This window comes from Diadema antillarum, unplaced genomic scaffold (genome assembly GCF_040938485.1).
Source record: "Diadema antillarum isolate AM-2024a unplaced genomic scaffold, OU_Dant_1.0 seq00001218_RagTag, whole genome shotgun sequence".
NCBI classification, from domain to species: domain Eukaryota; kingdom Metazoa; phylum Echinodermata; class Echinoidea; order Diadematoida; family Diadematidae; genus Diadema; species Diadema antillarum.
The window spans coordinates 391,425-418,964 of NW_027272010.1; the positions used below are offsets into that span (position 1 = coordinate 391,425).

A 27,540-nucleotide genomic window follows, 5' to 3' on the forward strand; every position below is an offset into this window, starting at 1 on the left:
GTCATCAGAGATTACGACTGTGATCAAGAAGTGGATCAATCCTCACATATTATGCAAAGGGAAAGCAGCAAGGAACCCCTCTCCCTCTTTGACCATAACGACAGATGCATCCCTACATGGTTTGGGAGCTCACATCACAGACAGAAAAAGTTTGGGATGTTGGGGAAAAGAAGATACAAAATTGCACATAAACATGCTGGAAATGAAAGCAGTCCAGTTGGCGTTGAAGGAATTTCAAACACAAATAATGAACAGGTGCATACCAAGTCGCACAACAAGACGGTAGTGTCCTACATATACAGACTAGGGGGCACAAGATCTCCAACCCTTTGCCGTCTGACAGTGCAGATTCTAGAGTGGTGTCTGAAACACAACATTTCTCTGAAAGCATGCCACATACCAGGGAAAGAACTACATAGTAGACTTTCTGTCCCGCTTGAAGTTTCTCCCCACTTAGTGGCAACTCAAACGGGAAAAACCGGGAAACAGATAATCAATATGCAGTCTCAAATCAACCTGTTTGCATCTGCTTTAAACAAACAACTTCCCACATACTGCACAAAACATCACGACCCACAAGCCTGTGCAGTAGACTCACTCTCAATGTCATGGAAAGGGATACTGGACTATGCCTTCCCACTATTCTCAATGATCCCAAAAGTGCTCGAGAAGGTGATAGTGGACAATGCAACAATCTTTCTTGTCGCTCCGTGGTGGCCACGGAGACCATGGTTACCACGTCTGATGAAACTGGACGTGGACGTTCCCAGAACACTCCCAGTGAAGAAAGACTTTCTGGAACAACCAGGGACACAGACGTATTACCCAAATCCTGGGAAGCTAAGCCTGACACTCTGGCCCATTTCAGGAGAAGTGCAAAAGATGCAGGCCTATCAGAGAGGGCTGCCAATATGGCTGCTAGATTTCTCAGACCCTCCACAAGGAACACTTACGATTCAAGACTGCAACGATTCTACACATGATGTGACAGCATAAAGATTGATCCAACCTCAGCCCCTCTAGGTAAGATAGCGGACTTCTTACTCTTACCATTTGATGAGGGACTTGGCATTTCTTCCATTAGAGGATATAGATCAGCTGTTTGAGCAATCCATAAAGGTTTTTAGTAATGGAGAAACAGTATCTAAGTGGAAATTTCTGTGTAGACTAACCAGAGCTTTCTTCCTACAGAATCCCCCTCGGCGAGTTCTGTGTCCAAGATGGAACCTGCCCAATGTCCTACGGAGACTTACTAAAGCTCCCTGTGAACCAATGCATAAGGCTTCCTTGCTTGATTTGTCAGTGAAGACTGTATTTATCTTAGCTATAGCCACAAATGAAAGACGTAGTCTGATCCATGCACTCTCGCTAGAATCAGGTCACATTTGCTAGGAAAAGAACAGAGTTCATGTGATTCCAAAATCGGGTTTAGTAGCCAAAAATCAGAGAATCTTGAAAACCATGTGAGGTGGTCCTTCCAGCCATGAAAGCTGATCTCGGAAACGCAATATCCGATGAACTTGAAAATTTGCATGCTGATAGATCTTCGTGTGCTGAATCTGATGGTGTAATTTATTTCAATCAATTATGCAATTTTTTATGCATAATTACCTAATTAATTATTCATAATGTGTATTTTATTCATTTGGGGGATATTTTCATAATTTCAGCCTAAGCAAGTACAAAATAACATGAAAACTGTGTAATAATGAAGAATAATGTTTCCCAAACGTGAAATAAATCAATTCTTATCTATTTTTATGAGTACAGCAGATTTGCATAAACTATTAATATGCAAATTTACTCCTTATGAATGTTTGCATACTTTTGAAATGTATGACGTATTAAAATGAAACTGGAAGTAAAATTATCCTTTTACAGGACCCATGGGCACTACCATACTTTTCAACTGTATTCTGATGTCCCTGATATTGTAAACTTGCAGTATAATTTATGCAAATTTATGTAAATTTATGATTTTTTAAATAAGAATTAGCTTATATGTTATTTTGCGTGCAAAATATAAGAAATATCAATGAATACACAAAAAAGTATAGAAATGTGAGAAAAATCAAACAAGTTATTTGCCATACTCATAAAACATTTTTGAAATTAACTTTACAGAATCATGTTTTTTGTCTCAAAAAGTGAAAATATCACTGTTATTCTTTTGTTTTTCCAATGTTTTTATTTCTTTTGTTTTTAGTGTTTAAATTTGTTATGTATTTTATTGTTTTCTAAGAGTGCCCAGTAGATCATGTGGAAGGATAAGAGTTATTTGAATCATCTTTGTGGATAAAAACTCAATTTCCCCCTCAGAGAGAGGAAAAAAACCGAGAAAAAATAACTTTTTTGTTATGTTTTGTATTGTTTTTATTTCTTATGTTTTCTATTGTTTTATATTCCTTATGTATATCATTGTTTCTAAACTTTGCCCAATTTATTTCAGAACAATATAGAAGCATGAACCAAGTGGAAAACCAATTCCTGAGCAAAATTTATAAAGTAATGCAAGCCATGGTCTATCGACAGTATGTAACTGTACCCAAATATATGCAGCGATTAGCCGTTTTAATGACATGCGCATACTAATTGGCCCATAACACCCCCTAGGTAGGTCCGATATGGACAAATGTGGTATCAAAATGTGCGCAAGACTTCAGGGGAAAAAGTCATGAAGCGAGAATCCAAAATTCCCAGCGGTCGCGATGCAATCGCCAAAAGTATGGAGGGGGGCCTCCCAGGCCCCCCCCCCCCCCCCCCCCTCGTGCAGTTAGGGTTAAACAAGGATGGGCAAGTATGGCAAATTGCCATAAATCAGAATACTCAATAGTGAGTATCTCATTTACTAGCAAAGCCATACTTACCCATGAACCCTCCCTCCTCCCCGGTGGCAATCACACCACTTTCATAAGAAGTACGAAAGAGGAAAGAGGCGGTGGGAGGGCCACTTATACTGTAAAACATGATATATTCGCGGCATGAATTTTTCGAGAATTGGAGCAGACGGCCTTTTTTGCGGCATGAAATTCTCGCGAACTGCCACTGGCATTCAATGCATTTAGTGTAGACAAGAACTTTCGTGTGCATTTTCATTTCGCAAATCTTGGCGCTCGCGAAATTCGCGAAATTAAAATGCATGCGAACATTCCTCGTTTCACAGTATAGGCTTCTGGCGGGGTTACCCATTTTGGAATATAGGGGCTTAAAAGGAGAAATACATCATATTTACCGGTGGCTATTAGCATCGAGGGTAACAAATAGCAATGCTAAAATGAGGATGGGTGAGTATGGCTTCGCTAGTAAATAAGAAACTCACTATTGAGTATTCTGATCAAAACTCTATAGAAGAGTGAGTTGGAGCATAGAACATCAAAGCCAGTGGAATGCTGAGCTTTCAATTGTCATGTTGTAGAACCAATGCATAAATTTGCACAAATTAATTAGACACAGATTGAACTCCTTTTCTAACACCTCCCAGCTACAACAGTGGCATTGTTCCAGCTCAGTCCGGCCTTGAGATGGCAAAACAACGTATGTTGAAAATTCATGAAAATTGACTTAGTCACATATTTCAGCTTATTTTAGTATAATCTAACTCTTGACCAAATCTTGAAATCAGAACCCATTCCATTACTGAGATATGATGCTCCCTCACAGTGGAATTGTTCAAATTGACCCAATTACAGTGTAAACATAGTTCTGGTAAGGGTTTGAGAACCCGTCTGGCACCATTTCATATTTGCTTGCAATATACAGGGCTCGTACGTGTCAGGGAATTTCTGGAAAGTCAGGGAATTTAAAAATACTTTTTCCAGAAGCAAAAAGTCAGGGAAAGTCAGGGAATTTTTTCTTCCGGAAAGTCAGGGAAAATCATTTTTTCAAGATATTTGTTAAAATGGTATTTGATTTCTCTTGTCAACAAAGGAAAAATAGTTTGTCAAATTTATGGTTTCTTATATTAAGACCGTTTTCGTAATAGACTCCACGCAGATATTGTGTCTATTGCGTCCTTCATGTGCATGTGCACGTGTACTTGTGTGTATGACTATCGACTTGCAATGGTGTAAGGTGCCGTGGTGCCTTTGTGTACACGTGTGACATGAGCGCTACTGGTGATGTGATTGGCATTAATTGCGTGCATGATCGAAGCGTCAGTCATCTAATAACACGAATGTATGATTACTTTTGGATCGAGATAGTCGTGATAGTGCTTTGATTTTTTATATAAAATTTGAATTAAAGCATTTTATTACAGAATATTGACAACACAATCATTTCAATGTAAATAATTTTGCATCATATTGCCACTCATGTGTTCTCAAGAACCTTTCAAAAAATTGTGTCTGCTTAGCTTACTCGATGGACGATGCGTTCTTTACTGTTAACTTACGAGGTATTTTTACGCTGTTGGTGCCCAGCGGGAATGCGATGATTTCATGAATCATTTCGGCTGTAATCTTATACAATGTATGATCGTTGCGTCCGAACAGATTGAAAATGCGTTCTTTATTTTCTTCCGAAAATCTCTTCACGTTTTGTACATCCGTTCTTGAACTGTTAGATGCATTTGTTTCTTTTTCTGAACACCGATTAAGTATGATAGGTTAACATGCGTTATTCAACTATTTTTACGCTACTGTCACCCAGCGAGATCGCGATGATTTCATAAATTATTTTGGCTTTAATCATACACACTCATATTTAAACTATCATTTGTTAAATGACAATGGACAAATCCAGATCTATTCAAACTAATAAATGTGTTTGTTTCTTTTTCTGATTTAGGTTAATATGTGTTATTCAACTATTTTTATGCTACTGTCACCTGGCCAGATTGCGATGATTTCAGAGTAACATACATGTGTTGTTTACTGTTAACTTGCGAGGTATTTTACGCTGTTGGTGCCCAGCAGGAATTCGATGATTTCATGAATCATTTTGGCTGTAATCTTATACAATGTATGATCGTTGTGTCTGAAGGGATTGAAAATGCGTTCTTTATTTTCTTCCGAAAATCTCTTCTCGTTTTGTACTCCCGTTCTTGAAAAATATGCGACAGGATTGAATTTGGAAGGTTAAGATCCTTTTTACGCAAATCTACCTGGTAGACCATTCTGAAAGAAAGAAAAATCTTCATTGTGAAATGCAGTGTTAAAATTGTGATAATGAACAAACCCAGATCTATTCAAACTATTCCGATTTAGATTAACTTGTGTTATTTAACTATTTTTACGCTACTGTCACCTGGCGAGATCGCAATGATTTCAGAGTAACATACATGCGTTGTTTACCGTTAAATTGCGAGGTATATTACGCTGTTGGTGCCCAGCGGGAATTCTATGATTTCATGAATCATTTCGGCTGTAATTGTATACAATGTATGATCTTTTCGCCCGAAGGGATTAAAAATGCGTTCTTTATTTTCTTCCGAAAATCTCTTCGCCTTTTGTACATCCGTTCTTGAACTGTTAGATGCGTTTGTTTCTTTTTCTGAAGACCGATTAAGTATAATAGGTTAACATGCGTTATTCAACTATTTTTACGCTACTGTCACCCGGCGAGATCGCGATGATTTCATAAATTATATCGGCTTTGATCATACACACTCATATTGAAATCATCATTTGTTAAATGATAATGGACAAAACCAGATCTATTCAAACTGATAAATGCGTTTGTTTCTTTTACTGATTTAGGTTAACATGTGTTGTTCAACTATTTTTATGCTACTGTCACCTGACGAGATCGCGATGATTTCAGAGTAACATACATGCGTTGTTTACGGTTAACTTGCGAGGTATTTTACGCTGTTGGTGCCCAGCAGGAATTCGATGATTTCATGAATCATTTCGGCTGTAATTTTATACAATGTATGATCGTTGCGCCCGAGAGGATTAAAAATGTTTTCTTTATTTTCTTCCGAAAATCTCTTCGCGTTTTGTACATCCGTTCTTGAACTGTTAGATGCGTTTGTTTCTTTTTCTGAACACCGAGTAAGTATGATAGGTTAACATGCATTATTCAACTATCTTTACGCTACTGTCACCCGGCGAGATCGCGATGATTTCATAAATTATTTTGGCTTTAATCATACACACTCATATTTAAATTATCATTTGTTAAATGATAATGGACAAATCCAGATCTATTCAAACTAATAAATGTGTTTGTTTCTTTTTCTGATTTAGGTTAATATGTGTTATTCAACTATTTTTATGCTACTGTCACCTGGCGAGATTGCGATGATTTCAGAGTAACATACATGTGTTGTTTACTGTTAACTTGCGAGGTATTTTACACTGTTGGTGCCCAGCAGGAATTCGATGATTTCATGAATCATTTCGGCTGTAATCTTATACAATGTATGATCGTTGTGTCTGAAGGGATTGAAAATGCGTTCTTTATTTTCTTCCGAAAATCTCTTCGCGTTTTGTACTCCCGTTCTTGAAAAATATGCGACAGGATTGAATTTGGAAGTTTAAGATCATTTTTATGCAAATCTACCTGGTAGACCATTCTGAAAGAAAGAAAAATCTTCATTGTAAAATGCATTGTTAAAATTGTGATAATGAACAAACCCAGATCTATTCAAACTAATAAAAGCGTTTGTTACTTTTTCTGATTTAGGTTAACATGTGTTATTTAACTACTTTTACGCTACTGTCACCTGGCGAGATCGCGATGATTTCAGAGTAACATACATGCGTTATTTACCGTTAACTTGCGAGGTATTTTACGCTGTTGGTGCCCAGCAGGAATTCAATGATTTCATGAATCATTTCGGCTGTAATTTTATACAATGTATGATCGTTGCGCCCGAGAGGATTAAAAATGCGTTCTTTATTTTCTTCCGAAAATCTCTTCACGTTTTGTACATCCGTTCTTGAACTGTTAGATGCATTTGTTTCTTTTTCTGAACACCGATTAAGTATGATAGGTTAACATGCGTTATTCAACTATTTTTATGCTACTGTCACCCGGCGAGATCACGATGATTTCAGGAATTATTTTGACTTTAATCATACACACTCATATTTAAATTATCATTTGTTAAATGATAATGGACAAATCCAGATCTATTCAAATGCGTTTGTTTCTTTTTCTGATTTAGGTTAATATGTGTTATTCAACTATTTTTACGCTAATGTCAGCTGGCGAGATCGCGATGATTTCAGAGTAATATACATGCATTGTTTACCGTTAATTTGCGAGGTATTTTACGCTTTTTGTGCCCAGCGGGAATTCAATGATTTCATGAATTCTTTCAGCTGTAATTTTATACAATGTATCATCGTTGCGCCCGAAGGGATTAAAAATGCGTTCTTCATTTTCTTCCGAAAATCTCTTCGCGTTTTGTACATCAGTTCTTGAACTGTAAGATGCATTTGTTTATTTTTCTGAACACCGATTAAGTATAATAGGTTAACATGTGCTATTCAACTATTTTTACGCTACTGTCACCTGGCGAGATCGCAATGATTTCATAAATTATTTCGGCTTTAATCATCCACACTCATATTTGCTAACCAGCAAAAGAACTGGAAGTCGGATCTAAAAATGAAAAGGATATAATGATGAGTTGCACACGCATTCCAATTGTCCATTTTTGGCCACAAGTGTCGCTACATGAAAATTTTTTGAATGCGTTATCTTTTTTTTTTCTTGTTGCGCTGTGATCTGACCTAATATCACGCATGTGTACATTGTATCTCGCGAAAAAGAAAATAGAATGTTAAATGTTCAATAATTTAGTAGGAACAATGGAAGGCATCCCTGTGTTTTATCATGTTTAGAAGAAAACATGGAAGAAAACAGTTCTGTCCAAAGAGGGCAACATACACAATTTTGCATAATTCTTGTTAACAGGTTATCAAAATTTGCTCAACATTTTACTGTTGGGTTTCTAAAATTGTTTTCTACTCACCTAATCCACATTGTTGTTTGGGGAAAATTCCCCTTTAAGGAGCTGCTTTCAGAACAAAGCATAAGTGTGTATAACCGCGTATACACACTTGTTTTGTTTTTGCTTCCTAGTATTATGATGATGTATTTTTACACACTTTAGAATAAGATGTGTACATCGTGTAAAATGGTCATGGAAATTTACATTTTCTGCTCTGGAAAGTCATGGAAAGTCAGGGAATTTTGAAAATGTGAAAGTGTATGAACCCTGAATATATTGAAAGAGTCTACCAAGAAACTTACCTGGGTGACGCGATTTGCTGGGATGAGTTGTTTTGGAGTATTTTGAGATCAAAAATGTGGTCGGTATACTGACTTTTATTCCAGAAGGATCCAGACTAACTCAGTCTCAGGGAAAACTCGGCCTATATCAGACAATTTACACACAGTTCGTGATCACCATATTCTATACATAGGCACTTGATAGGTGCACATTAATTTTGCATGCATGCCAAAAAGGTTCTTTGATGCGTGTGCATACTGTTGTATCAACTTGGCCCATGACTGCGACCAGCCAGAACGTGAGGCGCCCCCATAGTACAACACTGTACAATCCAGTGGGACAACTTGGCCCCGCCATCAAAGCAAGGCCAAGTTGTCCCCAATTCTGAGTTAGCCTGACCCCGATCGGGTAAGTTCAGAGATTGCAACTCCAGCAAACCTTTTTGATTAATATTTTACATTTTTGTTATTACCTAACAAATATGTTGTTACTACAGCATTATTCCACACATTTCTAAGGCATATGTGTACATTTGGGAGCTAAATTTGACAATTTTTGCAGGCGTATACCAGAACTATGTTTTGGCTTTAATATCAGCCACACATGATTATATTGTTCTGTTATTCTTCAATGTTGAACTCGGGTAGACATCATCTTCTTCAACTTCAAGCAGGCTTTTGACTGAATCCTAACCATCTCCTGTGTACTAAACTTGAATTCTATACAATTATAGGTAACTCTCTGCAAATGGATCATGACGCTCCTTAGTGATTAGAAACAGGTAGTTGTAGTTGATGGTCAAAGTGTACTTGGAGGGATGTAACATCTGGCATGCTGCAGGGATCTGTAATTGGGCCAACCCTGTTCTGACTGTACATCAACAACATCCAAGATATTGTACATTGTACAGTCAATAATGCATCTGTTTGCAGATGACATTTATCTAATGTGGGATCCAGCATTCTGATGACCACCAAATCCTATAGAATGATCTCCAACAGCTGTCAAGTTGGTCTACTGAATGGATGATGGACTTTAACATCAATAAGTGTTCAGAGCTTACTATTACGTGCAAACGTACTCCAATCATCCAACAATATCCCCTGTTATATGGACTGATCCCCAGAGTTGGCAACTACAGATTAGTACTTAGGAGTCTTCTGATGTGCGTTGGACCAAGCATTGCCAACTCATCCAACAGAAAGCCAGTCATACTCTTGGTCTCCTTCGCAGGACTCTTACCTCTTGTACAAGAGATGTGAAGTCAAAGGCTTACGCAGCTGTGGTGCACTCCAACTTGAGTATGACTGTGAGGCTTGGAACCCACACACTGTCACGGTAAAAAACATGCCTGAGCAAGTACTGAGATCAGCGGCTCACTTTGTGTACTCTGACTACGTGAACTCTGCATCACCTTCTGCTCTTGTGTCATCACTGGAATGGGACTCACTTCACACATGCCGGATCCTTGCCTAATGTTACCTTTTCCATAACATCCCAGCAAAATTCTTCAAAAGACGTGATCACAACTTGAAGTATGTTATACCTGAAGCAACCATTGACACCTTCAAGTTCTCTTTTTGCCCAAGAACAATAAGGATCTGGAACAAACTGGCTAGCTAAATTGTCAATTCAAGGGAATGTCCAGGTTCAAGGAGGCTGCCCTCCCCTTCATCAGAGTGATGCAGCCCATATGATTTAGATACATTGGATTGGTTTTTAATTGCACGTGACGTAGCAATTTTTTAACTTTTTATGTTAGTTAATTGTTAATGTCTGCCCACCACCATTTCTGCACATAGTGACACTCTTTCAAATGGCTCACTTCAACTATCATCCCAGCATAGCATCCTGTGTGAGCTGCTTAAGGGATTACTTATCAAGTATGAAGTATCAAGTGATTATTTGAAGAAAGATGTGGGCCATGGAGTCAAAGGGCAAGGGTTAAACATCAAATGACAATTTAGCCATCCCAATGAAATCTAGTTTAAGTTATGTACATGAATAAACACTCAATACAGGTGGGGTTTGACCAAAAATTTTTAAACATGTCATATTTTTTTTTTATCAGTCATGTGTAACTGTTCTCTTTCCACACTGTCAAGATTTACTCCAGACCTATTGGTAGAATAATGTGATATGGTGGAGGCATTCCAGTCACCATAGCAACATTTCTAGTTTTAATAAAAATGTTGTCATGAATTCAAAATGAAAAAAATGTATATATATGTTTGTGATGCATGGTCTCAAATTGCTTTTGGACCATCAGCTCCCCCTAGTTATGCAGAGTGTGTCTTTGGTGGAGTGGATATACGAGATGATGAGCCAGGAGATGCAGAGATGACTGGTGACCCAATGTTCACTCCAATGTACACGTATGTCTCCAACTATGAGTTCAGGCAACCTCCTCCTCCATATTCACTGGTGAGTGTGTTCTTGCTTTTATACAGGAATAGGATTTGGTCATTCATGTTCTGTGTTATATCTGTCTTAAAGCCCTGTCACACCTTTCCGGACAAGCCTTGTGTGTGACTTGCGAAGAACAATTTTTGCTACCCGGAGGTCCCCGCAGATGACCCACACATGACAGTACCAAGCACGTATCTTCCCTGTAGTTACCCGCAGTTGCGCACGCAAGTCCTCTTTCCGGCAGCCAAGTTTTGGCCCTGTCACACCTTTCCGGGCAAGATACATGGGCTTGATTTGTGTGGGGATTTTCCAGCACGCAGGACAATTTTTGCAGGCGGACAAGGATTTGGGGGAGTTTCGCATGCGTCTTACCTGCTTGACCTGTGCTACTTACGTTCGACTTACGTCCATTCCATTTGACCCGCGTGTAGGCACATGGGTGGCGAGTGAGGGCTGACAACTCAGTTAAGGAATTCTTCTGAAGGAATTTGATATGGCAGGGCCCCGTTTTATCAAAAGATAAATTTAATGTTAAGTCAAAATAATCTATGATTAACTTCTAAAATCAACTCTAAGTCCACTTAATCTATGATTAACTTCCAAGTTAACTTAAAATCCATTTTATCAAGACACCCACAGTTGGAAAAAATTTAACTTCCTCCAAAATCAACATATAAGTTTTCTCAACCGCTCCAAATCCATGATTAACTTAACAGTTGATAAATATCAACTTTAAGTAGAAACAGTCTAGGTAGATTCAATTGTAAGGCAAATTACAGAAGAAAGATGACTGTCACACTTTCCTAGTCTAGCTGGGGTCTTGTCACAAATGTTTGTCTGTTAACTGCTGCTCACTTTCTCTAACATTTAGTTGCGTTTCTTTCATGTAATTATGGTCTTTTCCTTGCATGAAATTCACGATCGGCACGCATTGCTTTCGCGACTGCTGCACGCAAACACCCTAGACAGCAGTCTCATATCCCAGCCTGCGCGCCCGGCACCTCGGCCCGCCCGCCCGCCAATCAAGTCAAGCCATCGCCAGCAAGGGCAACTAAGCGAGTACGGTACTGTAACTGGAACCGCGTCTGTGTGCAAGCAATGCATATCTTGCCAAAGAACCCATATGCGAGGAAACCAGTGACTTCTGACGTGCGTAGGCCTACGTAGAGCTAGTTCGTCAATAGATACTAATTAAAACTTTAGTAGGCCTATACAGAAAATAAAAAGTTTAATTCTATAGCACTGAGTACGACAGTAACTTGAGATCTAAGTTAGGCTAACCAATAATAGGCTTAACGTTAGGCCTAAGTAACATTCAGCGAGTCGTTTGTACTTACCGTAACACGTACTGTTAGAGCGTCTAAAGCCCGCCGCACACTACACGATTTTGCCCCGATTCACCGGTCTTAAGACCTTAAGACTAGAAGTGTAACGTCACAGTCTTGCCAGTACGACTGAGTCTTAGCGCCAGTCGTAAAGATTTGACATGTTGAATTTCTACGACTGGTTGTAGGCTTTCAGCCATTCACAATGCAGTAAAATGCAAGCGCACGCAGTGCGCACTACGCGCGCTTTACAGTCGGGTCGTATAGTGTGCGGTGTCGGGTCGTACGACTGGTCTTAAGACCCAGCTTGGCTTAAGACTTTAAGACCAGTCTGATCGTGTAGTGTGCGGTGGCCTTAAGTCTAGAATTTTGACATGTTGATGTAGACTCGCCATCTATTCGTTACAAAGCCGATCTGCGCCGTAGAGGTAAAAACAAGCTACTGTAGTCACCACACTCTCACAAGTTTCCATAATCCTACACGTAAACACACAGGACTTCAGCCTAGTGGGAGACTTAAAACAATGCATTCTGTAGGCCTACACGACCTTCACCTTGGGACAGTCAGTTACTGTATGTTTAATGAATACTTGAGTGTGACGTTTTAGCATTAGATTTACTGAGATCCTACGTAGTGTGCGGCGGAATCTTTACGGTACGTGGATTTTCGTTGAGCTCGAGATGTGCTAGATATATCGACCTACTTTCTTCGATACAATGCAAAACGGCGTATTTTGCGGTTCTGTTGCAAACTTATACCTCTAAGTCAGCGGCTGTTAGCGCTAATAATAATACTGCGTCGCACTAGCAGACTACGCTTCCGTGGCCATGGCAAACAATTATGTTTTTGTTGTTTGTTTTGCTTAATGTATTGTATTGTTTTTTAAGCAGACAGTACCGGAAACCAGCCTCGTCCCGTGTTTTTTGTTTTGACTAAATCAATAATTAAGTCATGGTGATGAGCTGTAACTATAATCGACTATTAAGTCTCTTCCTAAGACGGAAACTTGCAGTTGATTAAGTTATAGCGGACTTCAAGTTGGATAAAGTTAGCGTTGATTTCACAATCAACGCTAACTTTATCTTGATAAATCAGGGCCCAGATGTCCCACAGAATGTTATGCAGATGACACGCATAACTTATGTACTTTAAGCGGGTCAACTGCCTGTGACCTGCTGCAGCTACAGGCCTCCTACTGGTGTTCTGCGTGGACCTCTGCGGGCAATCCCCACAACTCACCCGGAAAAATTTTGGTCATGCTCAAAACTTGGCTGCAGGTTAATGGGACTTGCATGCGCACCTCAGGGCAACTATGGCCAACTACAGGCGAGATACGCACTATGTACTGTCAGGTGCGAGCCAACTGCTGGAAGGTCTGGGTAGCAAAAAATTTCCCAGCAAATCAACCTGCAATGCTTTCCCAGACACGGTGTGACAAGGCCTTGGGCATGCTCAAAACTCGTTCCGGTTGAGTCGTGGGGGTTTGCCCGCAGAGGTACACATAGAACACCAGTAGGAGGCCCTTAGTGGCAGCACCTCGCAGGCAACTCATACGAGGGTACTTCGCAGCTGGAACGCAGGTACAATGTACTTCGCAGCCCCTTTATGTCGCTTGTAACAGAAACGGTTTTGAAGCTCTCACACAGGTCACCCAGAATACACGCAAGTAGCAGGTAAGTAGCATGTGTCTAGCAGGTAAGACGCAAGTACAGAACTCGTCAACATCCTTGTCTGCCTGCAGAAAATTTTCCTGCTTTGCTGGAAAATCCCTACTTGCAACAAGCCCGCGTAGCTTACCCGGAAAGGTGTGACAGGGCCTTTAACAATTCTACTGTCTTTCATTGGGCACCACTGCTACTGTATGTCATTGTCTAGGTATCAGTGGCAGAGCTACATTTAGTAGAGCAGGGCCCTATTTTATCAAGATAAAGTTAGCGTTGATTGTGAAATCAACGCTAATTTTATCCAACTTGAAGTCCGCTATAACTTTAAATCAACTGTTTGTTTCCGTTTTACGAAGAGACTTAATAGTCGATTATAGTTACGGCTGATCACCATGACTTAATTATTGATTTAGTCAAAACAAAAATCACAGGACGAGGCTGGTTTCCGTTACAGTCTGCTTAAAAACAATACAATACATAAAGCAAAACAACATAAACACGTATAATACATGATTGCCACGGCCACGGAAGCGTATAGTCTGCTAGTGCGACACAGTATTATTAGCGCTCATAGAGATATCTCTATGTTAGCGCTACAGCGCTGGGTTTGCAACAGAATCGCAAAATTGGTTGTTTTGCGTTTTATTGAAGAAAGTAGGTCGATAGATCCAGCACATCTCGAGCTCAACGAAAATCTGCGTACGCGCGTACCATAAAGATCACGCACACTACGTAGGATCTAACCTTTTGACATGGATATAATAGTCCAGGCTAGGCTCCATAGAAAGTGCACCTAACCTTGTTTTTTTATATGTACAGTGTTTTTTTATGGTTTCTTGTCAATTCGAGGGTGCTGATTCCAAATCCGATTGATGCCACTCGCGTAACCTTGAGCATTTTCGGCAAAATGCAAAAATCCAAAATGGCCGCCAGATATGCTAATTTGGCCATCATAATCCCAGTTATGTCAATTTTATGACCAATTATTCCATCAAAGTTGTTTAAATTTTTGTTCCTTGAGTAATTCTACATATGCAAGAAATTTTTCTTTTGAAGAGGTGCATTTAGTATTTTAAGCTTATTTTCAATTCAAAATGGCCGCCACTCCTATACTCATGTACTATATGAATGGCAAAACACATGCATAGAAATAGAAGACGAATTTTCAGTCACATACCTACGCTTTTATGAAGTTTTGCATGTGCAATGCAAATCTGTTAAGTGCCACAAGCAAACAGACAAGCAAACAAACAGAAAATTTATTGTTTTTAGGCTTATTATATCCTTCTTAATACAAAACTTCAAAATGGATGCCAGTCATATACCCCATCACAATTATGGACGGCAAAGTGTGCATGGAAATAAACAAATTTTCTTCTTTTTTTTCTGTCACTCAGGTACACTGTTTATCAATTTGTGTGCTGATTATAAATCAGAAGGTTGTTCCTAACAAAAGCTGTTTTGTTTTTTGATGCAAACATCCAAATTTACTCCCTCAATCTGAATTTTCCCCTAGGAATTTGGAAAAATCCACCAAAAGTTGAATTGACGCCAACGTCAAGATCGTTTATCAGGAATTATTAGATATGAACATTTGACACTTACTTGCCTTGAGATGTTCAACATCATAATATTCACTCTACTTTACTGAATGAAAAGGCTGAATCCTAGGTGATGACACAAATTAAATTCCCAATTAACTGTCAAAAAGCGATATCATACATTCAGTCCCCTTATCCGAGAAAGAACATGAGGCAGGGGAAATTGGAAAAAAGGGACCACCTCACTTCCTGTCGTCAAATCTCTGAAATGAAAACAATGGCCGAAAGTTTTTCATGTTAACCCAGATGAATTATATATGGTAGATGAACTTACCACCAGTTTTTTTCGGAGTGAATGTGTTTGCGTATAATATGATGTCAAGGGAGACTCTGAGATATGTACAGTGCTGCCTCATTCTGAAAGCAGTGCTATAACAACTTCACACGGGGTCATCCCACAAGACCGACACCCACAAGTCATACAGCCTACGAGTTCGACATTGAAAACAGGTCCATGAGTCATACAGCTCACGAGTCATACAGCCCATATGTTCGACATTAGGCAAATAAAACCCATGAGTTCGACAATCGGCAAAAACAGCCCGCGAGTTCGACAGACTCAACACGGGGCTTAATGTGTCGGTCTCGTGGGCCTTGTTAGCTTAGTGTCAAACTCATGGGCTGTATGACTCGTGAGCTGTATAACTCATGGGTTATATTACTCGTGAGCTGTATGACTAGTGGGTGTCGGTCTCGTGATGTGCACCCCTTCACACTGCTTGTCTTTAATCTACAGCACTTGCAGATTCAGGATTGCTCTAGGTAACCAGACCAACTGTGTTAGGACTCTGAATGATGGCCTCCTTAAGGTGGCTGTAAACTAAGTCCACTAGAACTCTTTTAAACATATACATGGTGACATAACATTCACTTCGCGTAGGAAGTTTGCACATGATCTTGCCTTCACGTTTCATAGAAAGTCCTTGGATGACATGAGCTGAGTACTGAACCATCTCAAGACAATGGAGGAGTACAGTTGAACCTCTCGTATCCGGACAAGTCGGGACCGGGGCTCATCCGGATAAGAGATTTGGCCGGATACAGGAGACTCAATGCTTTATATAAATGTACATATATATATACACATGTACTGATGCAGCCCATTGTAGTACCACAGTCATGTAGTAATGTGTATACTGCAACAATTGTTCTCATGTTCCACAGAGCCCTGACAGGTTTCTACCTTTGACCTCTGATGACCACCAGAGGTCAATGACCTCAAAATGTCACAAAATTGATATTTCAATGCATCACTCGTAACTGAAACACAATAATTATGTTCTAATTTTTGTAAGTGGAATTGCCTCAATGTTCCACAGAGTTTCAAGTCAAGTTTCTACCTTTGACCTCTGATGACCTCAGATGACCTATGATGAGGTATGACGAGGTCAATGACCTCAAAATATGGGAACATTGATATTTGGTGCAATAGGTTGATGATAAACATGATTAAGATGTCATGTTCACTTGTATTACAATTGAATTGTTTTCCTATTCCACAGAGCAAGAGAAATTACGTGTCTCTACCTTTGACCTCTGACGAAGGTGACAGGTTAATGACCTCAAAATATCAGAATATTGATATTTTATGTATAGTCAATGGTCAACTTATTGCCTATAGTGTCAAGCTCATGTGCAATATTTGCATAGTTTCCAGCTGGTGGGCCTGTATTGGCCAGTGTCAAGCTTGTGGGTTGTTACAGTATGACTGCGATGAATGACTTATGGTCCTGGAGTACTGTAAAAGTGGTTTCTTTCGCGTACAGAAACTTTTGCGGTTTCCATCGGTGCCGACTTTTTCGCGTGTGTTTAAATTCGCAGTCATTAATGATAGCGTTGTAACAAGCGATGAGTTCAAAAAATTTTCGTGTGATGTTAAATTCGCGGTTCAACCTCAAAGCGCGAAAAGCGCGAAAATAAAACCACCGCGAAAGAAACCACTTTTACAGTATACAGTCCATAGCTGCGACATCATGGACCATCTTGAAAACTTCGACATACTGTGAGGCGCAACATGCATTCCACATGAAGCAATCTTGTGCTTTGCAACTAGCTTTTGCCATCCGAGTTCTACCCAGGGAATAGATAAGCATTCATGGCAAACCATGGAGAAAGCGGATTGTGCAAAATATTTTGGAGTCTACTCCCACAGGAATCTCAGCTGGAATCACATCACCACAGCAGCTTAAAAAGGCTATACTTCAACCAAAGACTCTCTCCAGACAAAGATAAAGTTCAGGTGCTTTGCTACTCCATACTGCTCAGGACTGTCCTCTGGGATCCACTCACCCAGGCAAACATCATGAAGTTTGGAATGATCCAGAGAAGATATGCACTCTTCAGCTGCAATGACCATCACATGCAAAACAAGCAGTGTTACAGCCACACTTTAAAAAAAAAAAGAAAAAAAAGAAGAAGAAAAAGAACAAACTACAATGCCAATCCCTGTAAGAAAGTACAGCACAGGCAAATTCAGCGACGATGTTCTGTATCAAGAACTCCACAATATCCACTCCGCAGGAAGTTGTGGCTCCATTGCTGCATTCTTCAAAAACTGCCAATGACCAGAAATGTCAGGCATCATTTGCAAGAACACAAAGTAGGCCTACTCCCAAAGAATCTTTTTTTGTAATAACAATTAGGTCTGAGATATCTGGGTTTTTTAATGTTTGTTTTGACCATCCGGCATGGATCTCCAACACAAAGGAATGATAATGTGTTTTTTCAATAGATTTTGATATTACAGTGTAGTTGAGAAAAAAAAAAACAACCTTCTCATTGTCCTAAATGGAACTCAGAATTGAACAGCGTGTGGAATACTCTGCAAACAATTTTGGACACACACACACAAAACACATTTTTTCGGTTTATTTCATAAACAGCTGGCCATTACAAACCAATGAAAGCAGACATCAATATTCTTACATTTCGATGCATATCTTTCAATATCCTCCAGAGTCTAGAGGATAATCGCTAATATTCATGTGAAATGAGCACATGCCTTTTGAGTTGCTGACTTTTATTGCTATAGAATACACAATATGTGCATCATGTCTAGCATTTAGTAATGTATCAGTTTCATTTTCAGTCTTGAATTATTTTTTCTACGTGTACAAAGAAAATCATGGCAAAGTGAACAAAGGGGGATGGATTCCGCCCCCCCCCCCCCCCCCGAGATCTCAGCCATCAGTGGTGCGATCGCAAAGAAATTTTAAATGCATGAGACCCGCGTCATAATCTACAAGATTGTGTCATAAGATTTTTTCAAACACTCAATTTCTAATTTTAATTAATTAATTATGCAAATTAAGCTCAAGATCATATTTTAGCCTAATTAAAAGCAGTGAGAGTCTAATTTTTGATCTGTAAATCTGTTTTAGCATATTCAACAATTGTACATCACAAAAACTTCCAAAACTCATTTCAATTCTTATGTATTTTATTGTTTCAGAATTTCTTATGTATTTCCTTGTTTCTCAACTTTTGTTTTTTCTTTGTTTTTTCATTGGAAATTGTCACTGACCATTTTTCTACCATAATTAGCACAAAACTGATCAATGAAAGTGATTAATTGTAAAAATAATCAGGTTTTTATGACTTTCATGACAGAGCACTGTTTTCCATAGGAAATGTACACAAAATCATAAAACTGTGCCCGTTTTGGGGCGACATTCCGTTACAAAAACGGGCGTGGCTTGGCAAAAGTATGCGCGGACGTCGCAAATTTGGTTTCAAAAGTTGCGCGAGACTTGAACAAACAAAGACAAGCCTTGCGACGAGGCCTTCTCGCATTACAGAATTATAGCGTGAAATGTCGAGGGGGATTCCGCCCCCCCCCCTCCCCCCCGGCCCTTTTAGGGTTAAGGTATACAGGTGAAGGAAATCACCTTATTGATAAACAATTTACTTGACTGGGATAGCGACCACTGAACAATATTGTTTCTTCCAATTCTCTCTTCTTTTCAACAAGTGGAATAAAACACATGCACATACATCAGTTTGGAGGAGGGGTGGTGTGGTGGCAGGGATAGTTGACCCCCGTCCCAATAACTTGTGAGATGTGGACTTTGTTGTGTGTTGTTTTATTTTGTTTTGTTGTTTTGTTTTGTTTTTTTGCTTGTTAGACAGAAAACTGCCCAGGTTTTTCACTTTAAGTGTGTGTCAGATTGTTGATTCTGAAATGCAAAATCTCCCTTCTGTGAGAGGGGATATCTCCTTCCAATAGGCTCCTTCAGATATAAACATACTTTGAGGATTGATAATTTCCCTAATTCTATGAAAAAAATTTTAAAGGGATATTTTAATTTGAATTCTAAAGATGAAAAGGCTTTCCTATGTATACATGAGTGTTCATCTTGGAGGGCAAGAGGCAGTTGCTCCGCCTCCCGATAAAATATGGGAGGGTGAGTGGTGGGGACATAAAACTTTGCCTCCAAGTATTTCCTGAGTTGCGGATTTTTTTAAACACTTTTTTGATAACAAATAAATTGACTGCACATTTCAACTATAGTACGCACCAAATTAAAAGGCAAAATTTCCTTTGCATACCCCCTCCACACTATCTTCCGTTAGGTCCCCTTCAATATAAACTAAGTGCTTTTGAGATTAACCATTTTTGTTTCTATAACATCAAAAAGTATGTACTAGATCTTTAATTTCAGTTCCAACAAATTAAAGAAAGTCCCTCTTATTGAGGGGGTAGGGCATCCTGTTTCAATTAGCCCTTCCCTCCTCAGTTTCTACCCTATGATTCATTACACTCCTTTTACTGACAATTTCCCAAATGTTCCATCCTAGATGTGTTTACAAGATTTTTTTTTTCTATTCTTAATGCAAAGGCTCCCTCGCATGGGAAGGTTTGGGGGACAGCCCGTTTCATACCCTTCTTTCACTATATCAACCTCCCCACCATGCATTGATTATGGCTACACATTTGGGGATGGACCTTTTTTTTTCTTCAAAATAGTAGTTAAACCAAGAGTGGCACGAGATCATTGAATTGCAAACAGAAGAATACAAAAGCTCCATAATGTGGGAGGGGGATACCTCCACCCACATCCATCCCTCGATTGGTCTCCCTCCATAGATGGCTGACTTACTACACCTGATACAAATTTTGAGGTATTCCTTTAAAAGTGCATGTGTGCCAGATCGTTGAATCTCATTTCTCAAAATACAAGAGCTCTCTCGGATGGGAGTGGAATACCCTACCCTCGCCAACGCTGCCCTTGTTGGGTTCCCATCCATATAGACTCGGTACACTTTGGCGATCCATGATTTTCCAAATATTCCCCAAAACGTATGCATCAGATTCTAAAAATTCCAAAACTTCGTCTTCGGGAGGGGGGGGGGGGGGCGTGAGAAGCGCGCACACCCCCATCAACTTCCATATAAGTGATGACGCACACATTAAACAAGAGCTGCACTAATTCACTGATTTCAGGTCTAAAACTGCAAAAATCCAATCCCCCACCCGCACCCTCCCCCTCCCCCTCCGCTCCACTCCTTTGCACCATGGACTTATGCTTACACATATTTTCCAAGTCCCCCCCACATGAAAACAGATCGACACCCATTGCTCTGTGCACATACCCGATGTGGATAATTACCCGAGAAGTTCTGTGGAATGAGTAGCCAATTTTTTAGGTGATCCGAGTATCCTCTCGGATCACCTATTGTATCTGTACGGATTCTTTCTTCTTCTTCTTTCTTTATTTCTCCCCAAAAGTTGTGCAGAGGTTAGCTCAGAAAGTACTCTGCCTATCAATTTCAAACTTATACCATGTATGTATCGTGTCCCAAAGACGGCAATCGAACTAAAATCAAAGTGATCAGTCGACCGTGACGTCACTATGACGTCATTATATGAAAACACATTTTCAGTCATATCTCATTAATGGAATGAAGTTTTTCAATGAAATTTACGTCACATATATTTCAAGTTATGCGCATTCTACTCATATTCTCAAAATTCACATTTTCTCTTGGTACGTGCGCGTACGCGCGCGTTGAAATATTTGTATGCTCAAATCGAGCTCAAATTTTTTTTGCACACGTTTCAGACCATTTGGAGCATTTTTTGAAAAATTGAAAAAATCGGACGGACGCGTACGCGCGCGCGCATATACGCACGCACAGCTTATATGCAATAGAAATTTCCCGTTTTTTCACACGTATCGGCTGCCTGAAATGTCAAGGAATATTTCTACCAAGTTTCAAGTCAATCCGACTCAATATGACGTCACACGGGCCCGTCAAAGTTGAAATTCCGCGCGCGCGTCAATGGCGATATGCAGTACAACTATGCCAAAAAACTGCCAATTTTAAATCCGATTTTACTCGTCAGGATGGACGGTGACCCCCCATTTTCTATACATATTTTGAAAACTGATGAGTTGTACATGTCATTTCATGGGTTGGCAACGCTGACAAAATGATTAAAAGATATCAAATTTCTTAATAAAGTAAAAAAAGTAAATTTTCAAAATGACGTCATCAAATTTCAAGTTCATTCGAGCGTATCTCACTAGTCCTTTGTCAATTTTCACCCAGATTTCAGTATGATGTAGTTTATTTAATGTTCTTTCAAACATAAAATTACAGTGTTCTGATTGGATAACGGTATCACCTCGTAAAAATGGATTAAAAGTAATCTTGTCAAATTTGACCAGTTTACGTGTTATCTCTATGGGAGTGCAGTTTTTCTGGAAATGAAAATTGACATGACTATCTTTATCGAGCACTAGCTCACTTAAGCTTCGGTAAATTTCTCCCAGATTTTAATATGTTATAGCTGAGACTTTACGCTACCGTAAGTGTGCCCTTTGTTTTTTCATACGATGTCGGCATCAATTCGAAAAACTTGGTTGAAAATGGCACGAGGCTTCGATGCAGCGTCATTTTGCTTAATACACAGGGCCTATGGAGAATGAAATAGGTCATTGCGTAGCGCATCCGACTCGTAACCCTAAGGTCCCTGGTTCGAGGCTCACTCCTGCCAATATTTTTTTTAAATTTTTTTAAACACTTTTTTTCTTCTTTTTCTTTAGTTAATCTTAATCTCCCTTTCCTTACTTTATCTTTTTCTGATTTTTTATGCTTCTCCTTCAAATTTCTATAAAATAACATAATTTTTTCTTTATTTTTCTTCTTTCTACTACTTTCTGTGCAATAGATGAACAACAACAATGGCTATCAATCCCATATTTTGCACATGCCTAGTACATGTCACGTACATTATTTCATAAAATAACAACTACTTGATCGGACAACATCTTGGGTATGTAAATTAGGGTCAAAGGTCATAAATGTTTCATCTTGTATCTTGGCGAATTCCTGTCCTATCTTTCCCATATTTTGCACACGTATAGACGATGTCGCAAGAATCATTTCACAAAATAACCACTTTTTCCTCAGATGCCATCTTGGGAGTGTAAAGGTGGGTCAAAGGTCATATGTATTTGTTGTTGTATCTTCGTTATCTAGTGTATACGGAATTTGGTACCAAAGATGGCAGATATGACTCCCTTTTCTAAACGAGAATTCAAACATCACACGGCCAACGTTTTTAGCAACAGGCGAAACCTGTATGGTCATGCCTATTGCGATCAGGACTCGAATCATTGATGAAAAAAAAAATCGGATCACCTTAATTTGTCAGTAATGACAAATTACAATCTCTAGTTTTTTTTTTTTTTTTTGGGGGGGGGTAACAGAATATGCATGGTTTGTAAGCCCTACATTATAAACAATTAACTATTAACTATCACAATATCAATATCAATATCCTCACATTTCATTAGAGGTCTTTGACCTTGTGTGATTTTCATAGGTGAAAGGTAATGGCTCGTTAATAAGCAGGGCCTAAGAGTGCTCTCTAGAACATCATCATGTTTACCATTAATGATGCCAAACTATTCTGATAATCTATAGAGGGCATTGACCTCTCAAGATCATCAGAGGTCAAAGGCAGAAACTCGTCTGTGTGCCTTGGAATATGAAGACAATGTTATTGTAAGACAGATATCCTTGATTTGTACATCTTTACCATGTTTATCACCAACCAATGATGTCATAGTTTAATATTCTGATATTCTGAGGTCATCAACCTCTCAAGGTCTTTGTTCATCACCAACCAATGATGTCATAGTTTAATATTCTGATATTCTGAGGTCATTAACTTCTCAAGGTCATCAGAGGTCAAAGGTAGAAACCTGTCTGCTCTTTAGAATATGAAGACAATTTCAATGTAAGATAAATCTACTTGTTTTGTACATCTTAACAATGTTTATCATTAACCAATGACATCACAGATCATTATGATATTTTGAGGTCATTGACCACTAAAGGTCATCAGAGGTCAAAAGTAAAAACCTGTCAATGCTCTGTGGAATCGAAAAATGGTTTCCCTGAAGTAGAGATGCATATTAAGTGCAACATAACCACATATATCATTTCACAAATGTCTCAGAACATCGATATTCTGATATTTAAAGGTCGTTGACCTCTTGAGGTCATCAGAGGTCGAAGGGAAAAACCTTTCAGTGCTCTGTTGAATCAGAAAATGATTTCTCTTTAGTATAAATGCATGTTTAGTAGAACATAACCACATCTATCATTCATAAATGTCTCCGAACAGTTGTGATATGTAAAGTTCATTGACCTCTGGAGGTCATCAGAGGTCAAATCAGACTTACCTCCTGATCTTAAAGGTATTAGCCCACATTTGTAAACCTGCAGCAAATGGTCTCATAGTTAGCATGGAGACTGGGTATGATTGCAGTAACACCTGTGCAAAATTTCGTTCCAATTAGTCCATTACTTTCATAAAAATACAGTAAACCTCGCATGAGTCGAAGCTCTCGGGACTGACGAAAATGCGTCGACTTAAGTGAAATTCGACTCTCGCGAGAGTCGATTTTTTTTTCGACTCACAGTTATGTACATGTATTATAGTACATTTGCATGCATGTGTGTGTGTGTGTGTGTGCGTGCGTGTGTGTGTTTGCATTCAAATTTGTCTGTTCTTGAAGATAATGTCTATGGTGCAACATAGGTAGCCATCTCTGTCAACCTACCCTGAGACAAACACTCTCCCAGGCCCATCCCACACTCCATTGAACAAAACTATACTGCCTGCCGAGCGCACGCACAAACAAGCTCCGCCCACTTGGCCTGTCACTAAAATATTAAAGCAGCGATTGGTTGACCAAGGAGTTATGGCTTGACATGGATAAAGTATGGATGTGCTGTGTGTATGGATAAAGTATATGGATCGATGTGCTGTGTGTATACATGTATACATGTGTATGTACTAGTATTCGACATGCGTGCAGAGCGGTACGGTGAGTGTGCATGCTTACCTGCAGCAGGCCAGGGACGGGGTTCTGCGACATGCCGATTTTTTTTTTGTTCTCCTCTAAATGTAATGAGAATGCCAGACAAATCTTCTTCGGCTCAAGTGATGTAAACTACGTGTATTTTGTACAAAAGGGACTGAATGTTTTACTTCGACACAGCCGAAATTCGACTCTCGTACTTCGGCTTATCCAAATATTTCTTAGAGAAAATACATAGGGAAAAATCGGGACTTTTTATTTTGCTTCGAGTTAAGTGATTTTCGACTCACTCGACGTCGACTTATCCGAGGTTTACTGTAACTGAAAATGCACCGTATGCATACGTATAACGCTCGCTAGCTCTGGTCCACGTACGTACTACATGCATGCGATACATGACATGTGTAAGTTACATGTACGTAGCTAGCCCGCGCTCGTAATTGGATTTTGGGTCGGGTTGACCCGGTTTGAAAATTGATTTTAAAACGATGATTTTCTCTCTTTTATCGAATGGTATAGACAAAGAGCAACAGGTGAGATATATGTTACTGTTATAACTTGTACTTGAAGTCATATTGGACCTGTTTTATGCAGTTTTGATTTTCGTGGGTTTGCAAATGTGGGCTAATACCTTTAAAGTGAATCTTATGGTATGTACTAACACTGGTGAAAGTTTCATGCTTTAGTCAAATTTTGCACAATTCTCATGATTTTGAGGGCTTAACCGCTCTACTAATTGTGGAATAGTAGATTTGGCATTATTATATAAGGATTTCTGAGAATAGATCTACAGTTTTGTGCATGTATATGATGGGAGGTGTGGTTGCAGTTTTTGGATTTTACCTAGTGGTACAGAATTTAGAAATGACTATGAAAGTTGCAAATTTTTTAATATTCTGTAATATAACTGTCGTGATGAAAAAGGGTCTCTAGCAGGTACAGACATAGTGAAGTATTAGTAAACTACCTGGTATACCACTATCTGTGCATCAGCAATCATGTCTTGAGTTATCTGCCTCTATGCACGTCTTTGTTTATGTGCACTATTTGATATGATCCAAATTTATATCATGGAATTTGTTTACCAGGTAGGTATGAATTAAAGCTGACATACAATGTGTTTCATAAATTATTAGATTTTGAATATAGAATATTGGCATGAAGTATATGATTTTTTTTTTTTAAAAACAGAAAGTGTTTACTTTGTTCATTCCTATTTTGCATCTCAACAGAGGGATCCCAATGTTTACAATACTGAAGACACCAGACAGCCATCATGTGAGGGCATATCCTGATGATAGTCATGCTGCATTTGTTATGGACAACCTCCATGTCCTCTCCTTGATGAGTCACCTCAAGGGTTATTGATTGAGTGATTCAGAATAAGAACGTCAGTGCATGGGAAAAAGGTTGAATTTATTTTGTTTTCTCCAATGTGTATGTACACTTGCCAAATGAGAGATATACCATGGGATCCTTTCAAGAGGATAACATCAATCAACAAATGTATTCTGGGACACTTGCAACACACCTTAAGCAAATTATGTGGCTCTTGCCTGCTGGAGTATTTCCAGATATATTAGAGCAGGATGGTGTGGACACTAATGTTGGAAAGCAGCATCATGGCCAACAGTTCCATTCTCACTATTGAAATAATGTCATTTATCGTGCAGTGTCTTTATCGTGACTGGATTCACAATTTAGTCCTTTTTATCACCTGCACACTTTATACTCGTGTAGAGTTGATGGGCATGTTAACTATGCATGAAAGTACCCTCTGGCACCCACGAGAGGGGGAGATTGTTCTGGTTTTGGCATGGGCTATGTAGCTCCATGGTGCGTGTGTGTGTATGTATGTGTGAGTGTATACATTTTCGTTATTTATGGGTCAAATTTTTTCGTTCGAAATTTAAAACGGATGACCATAGAATTTCTCAATAGAATATAAAATTGAAAATTTGAGAAAGAATAGAGAAAATTGAGTTCAATTTGAATGGTCTGCCACAGGCAGATGTCCTTATCATGCTCTTACGTAATATGACAGCTGTTGTAGTCATTAAACCCTGTCTTGGCCTCCAGGTTTGCCACGCCTAAGTAGAAAGTTATTTTGCAATGGGCAAATACATATCCTCCCACTTCTCAAACGAGGACTCGTTAGGGGGGTATAGCACCCCATCAGCTTTGTTTGCCAATGGGGTCTCGTCTCAAACGGGGGTTTGACGGCATGCGCTAACTGGCATTGGTTGACCGGCGGATGCCCCAATAATGACATGTTTGCAGCCGCATTGGGTGAAATTTGTGTGTGTTGATTTGTGTGTGTACAATTGATGAATTTGCATGTGTTTGTGTTATGCATGGTTTGTGAAGGTTGCAGCACATTTGTAGACATCGCAGCCAACATTTTGATCTGATCTTAGTCATCGCAGGCTGGCATGGTGGGGGCAATCTGAAGTTTTTGGCAGTGTTAGGTGATAAGGATCACCATCTTGTCTGCATTCTCATTTTTCTGTTAGCTCATTCAATGACCAATCGCATGCACTATAAAAAGTTTTTTAAAGTTCATGTTCTTACAGTGAGTACAGTAGTACGTGTCTGAACTTCTGATCACAACTACGTACTGTTACAATGGTAATTTAGCCTGAATGTATGTTAATTCTCTTTGGAGTACTTTAGGTATACATGTAAAGCATGTAAGTTTTGTAGGATTTAAAGTTGAGTTTGAAATCACATTTGTTTGTTTTTCATCTTCACTGCGTGAACACTGTGCAGCTTCAGGCTTCATTGCACTTTACACCTGCCCCGCTGGCCCTGGCTAACTGGAGACCCATTGCACTGCTGTTAGTGCTGAATGAACAGTTACAACTGCTGCACTGAATGTGCAGTATTCATCCATTCTACAGATATTTATGAGGCCAGTATTACTGCAATTCTCCCTATTGCATATGGCCTTTTTTACGATCAGTGGTGTAACTTTTGTACGCAGAGGGTCAAAATTTCAAACACAATATTTTTTC

The 27,540-nt window shown here is 39.2% G+C and overlaps 1 protein-coding gene across 2 annotated transcripts in view; it reads left to right on the forward strand.

The window, feature by feature from the left end:
- The window catches only part of LOC139744909 (arrestin domain-containing protein 3-like), a 160,930-nt gene extending 134,196 nt beyond the window's left edge, over window positions 1-26,734 (forward strand). Inside the window, exons 8-9 of one of the 2 annotated variants that reach the window (XM_071655323.1) lie at window positions 10,458-10,612; window positions 25,759-26,734. In XM_071655323.1, the coding sequence (XP_071511424.1) occupies window positions 10,458-10,612; window positions 25,759-25,821 (218 nt within the window). In that variant the 3' untranslated portion in view covers window positions 25,822-26,734. Of the gene's footprint in view, window positions 1-10,457; window positions 12,066-25,758 lie in introns of those variants that run through there. The other variant, XM_071655322.1, reaches the window with a different exon arrangement.
- The last annotated feature ends 806 nt before the right edge of the window (window positions 26,735-27,540 follow it).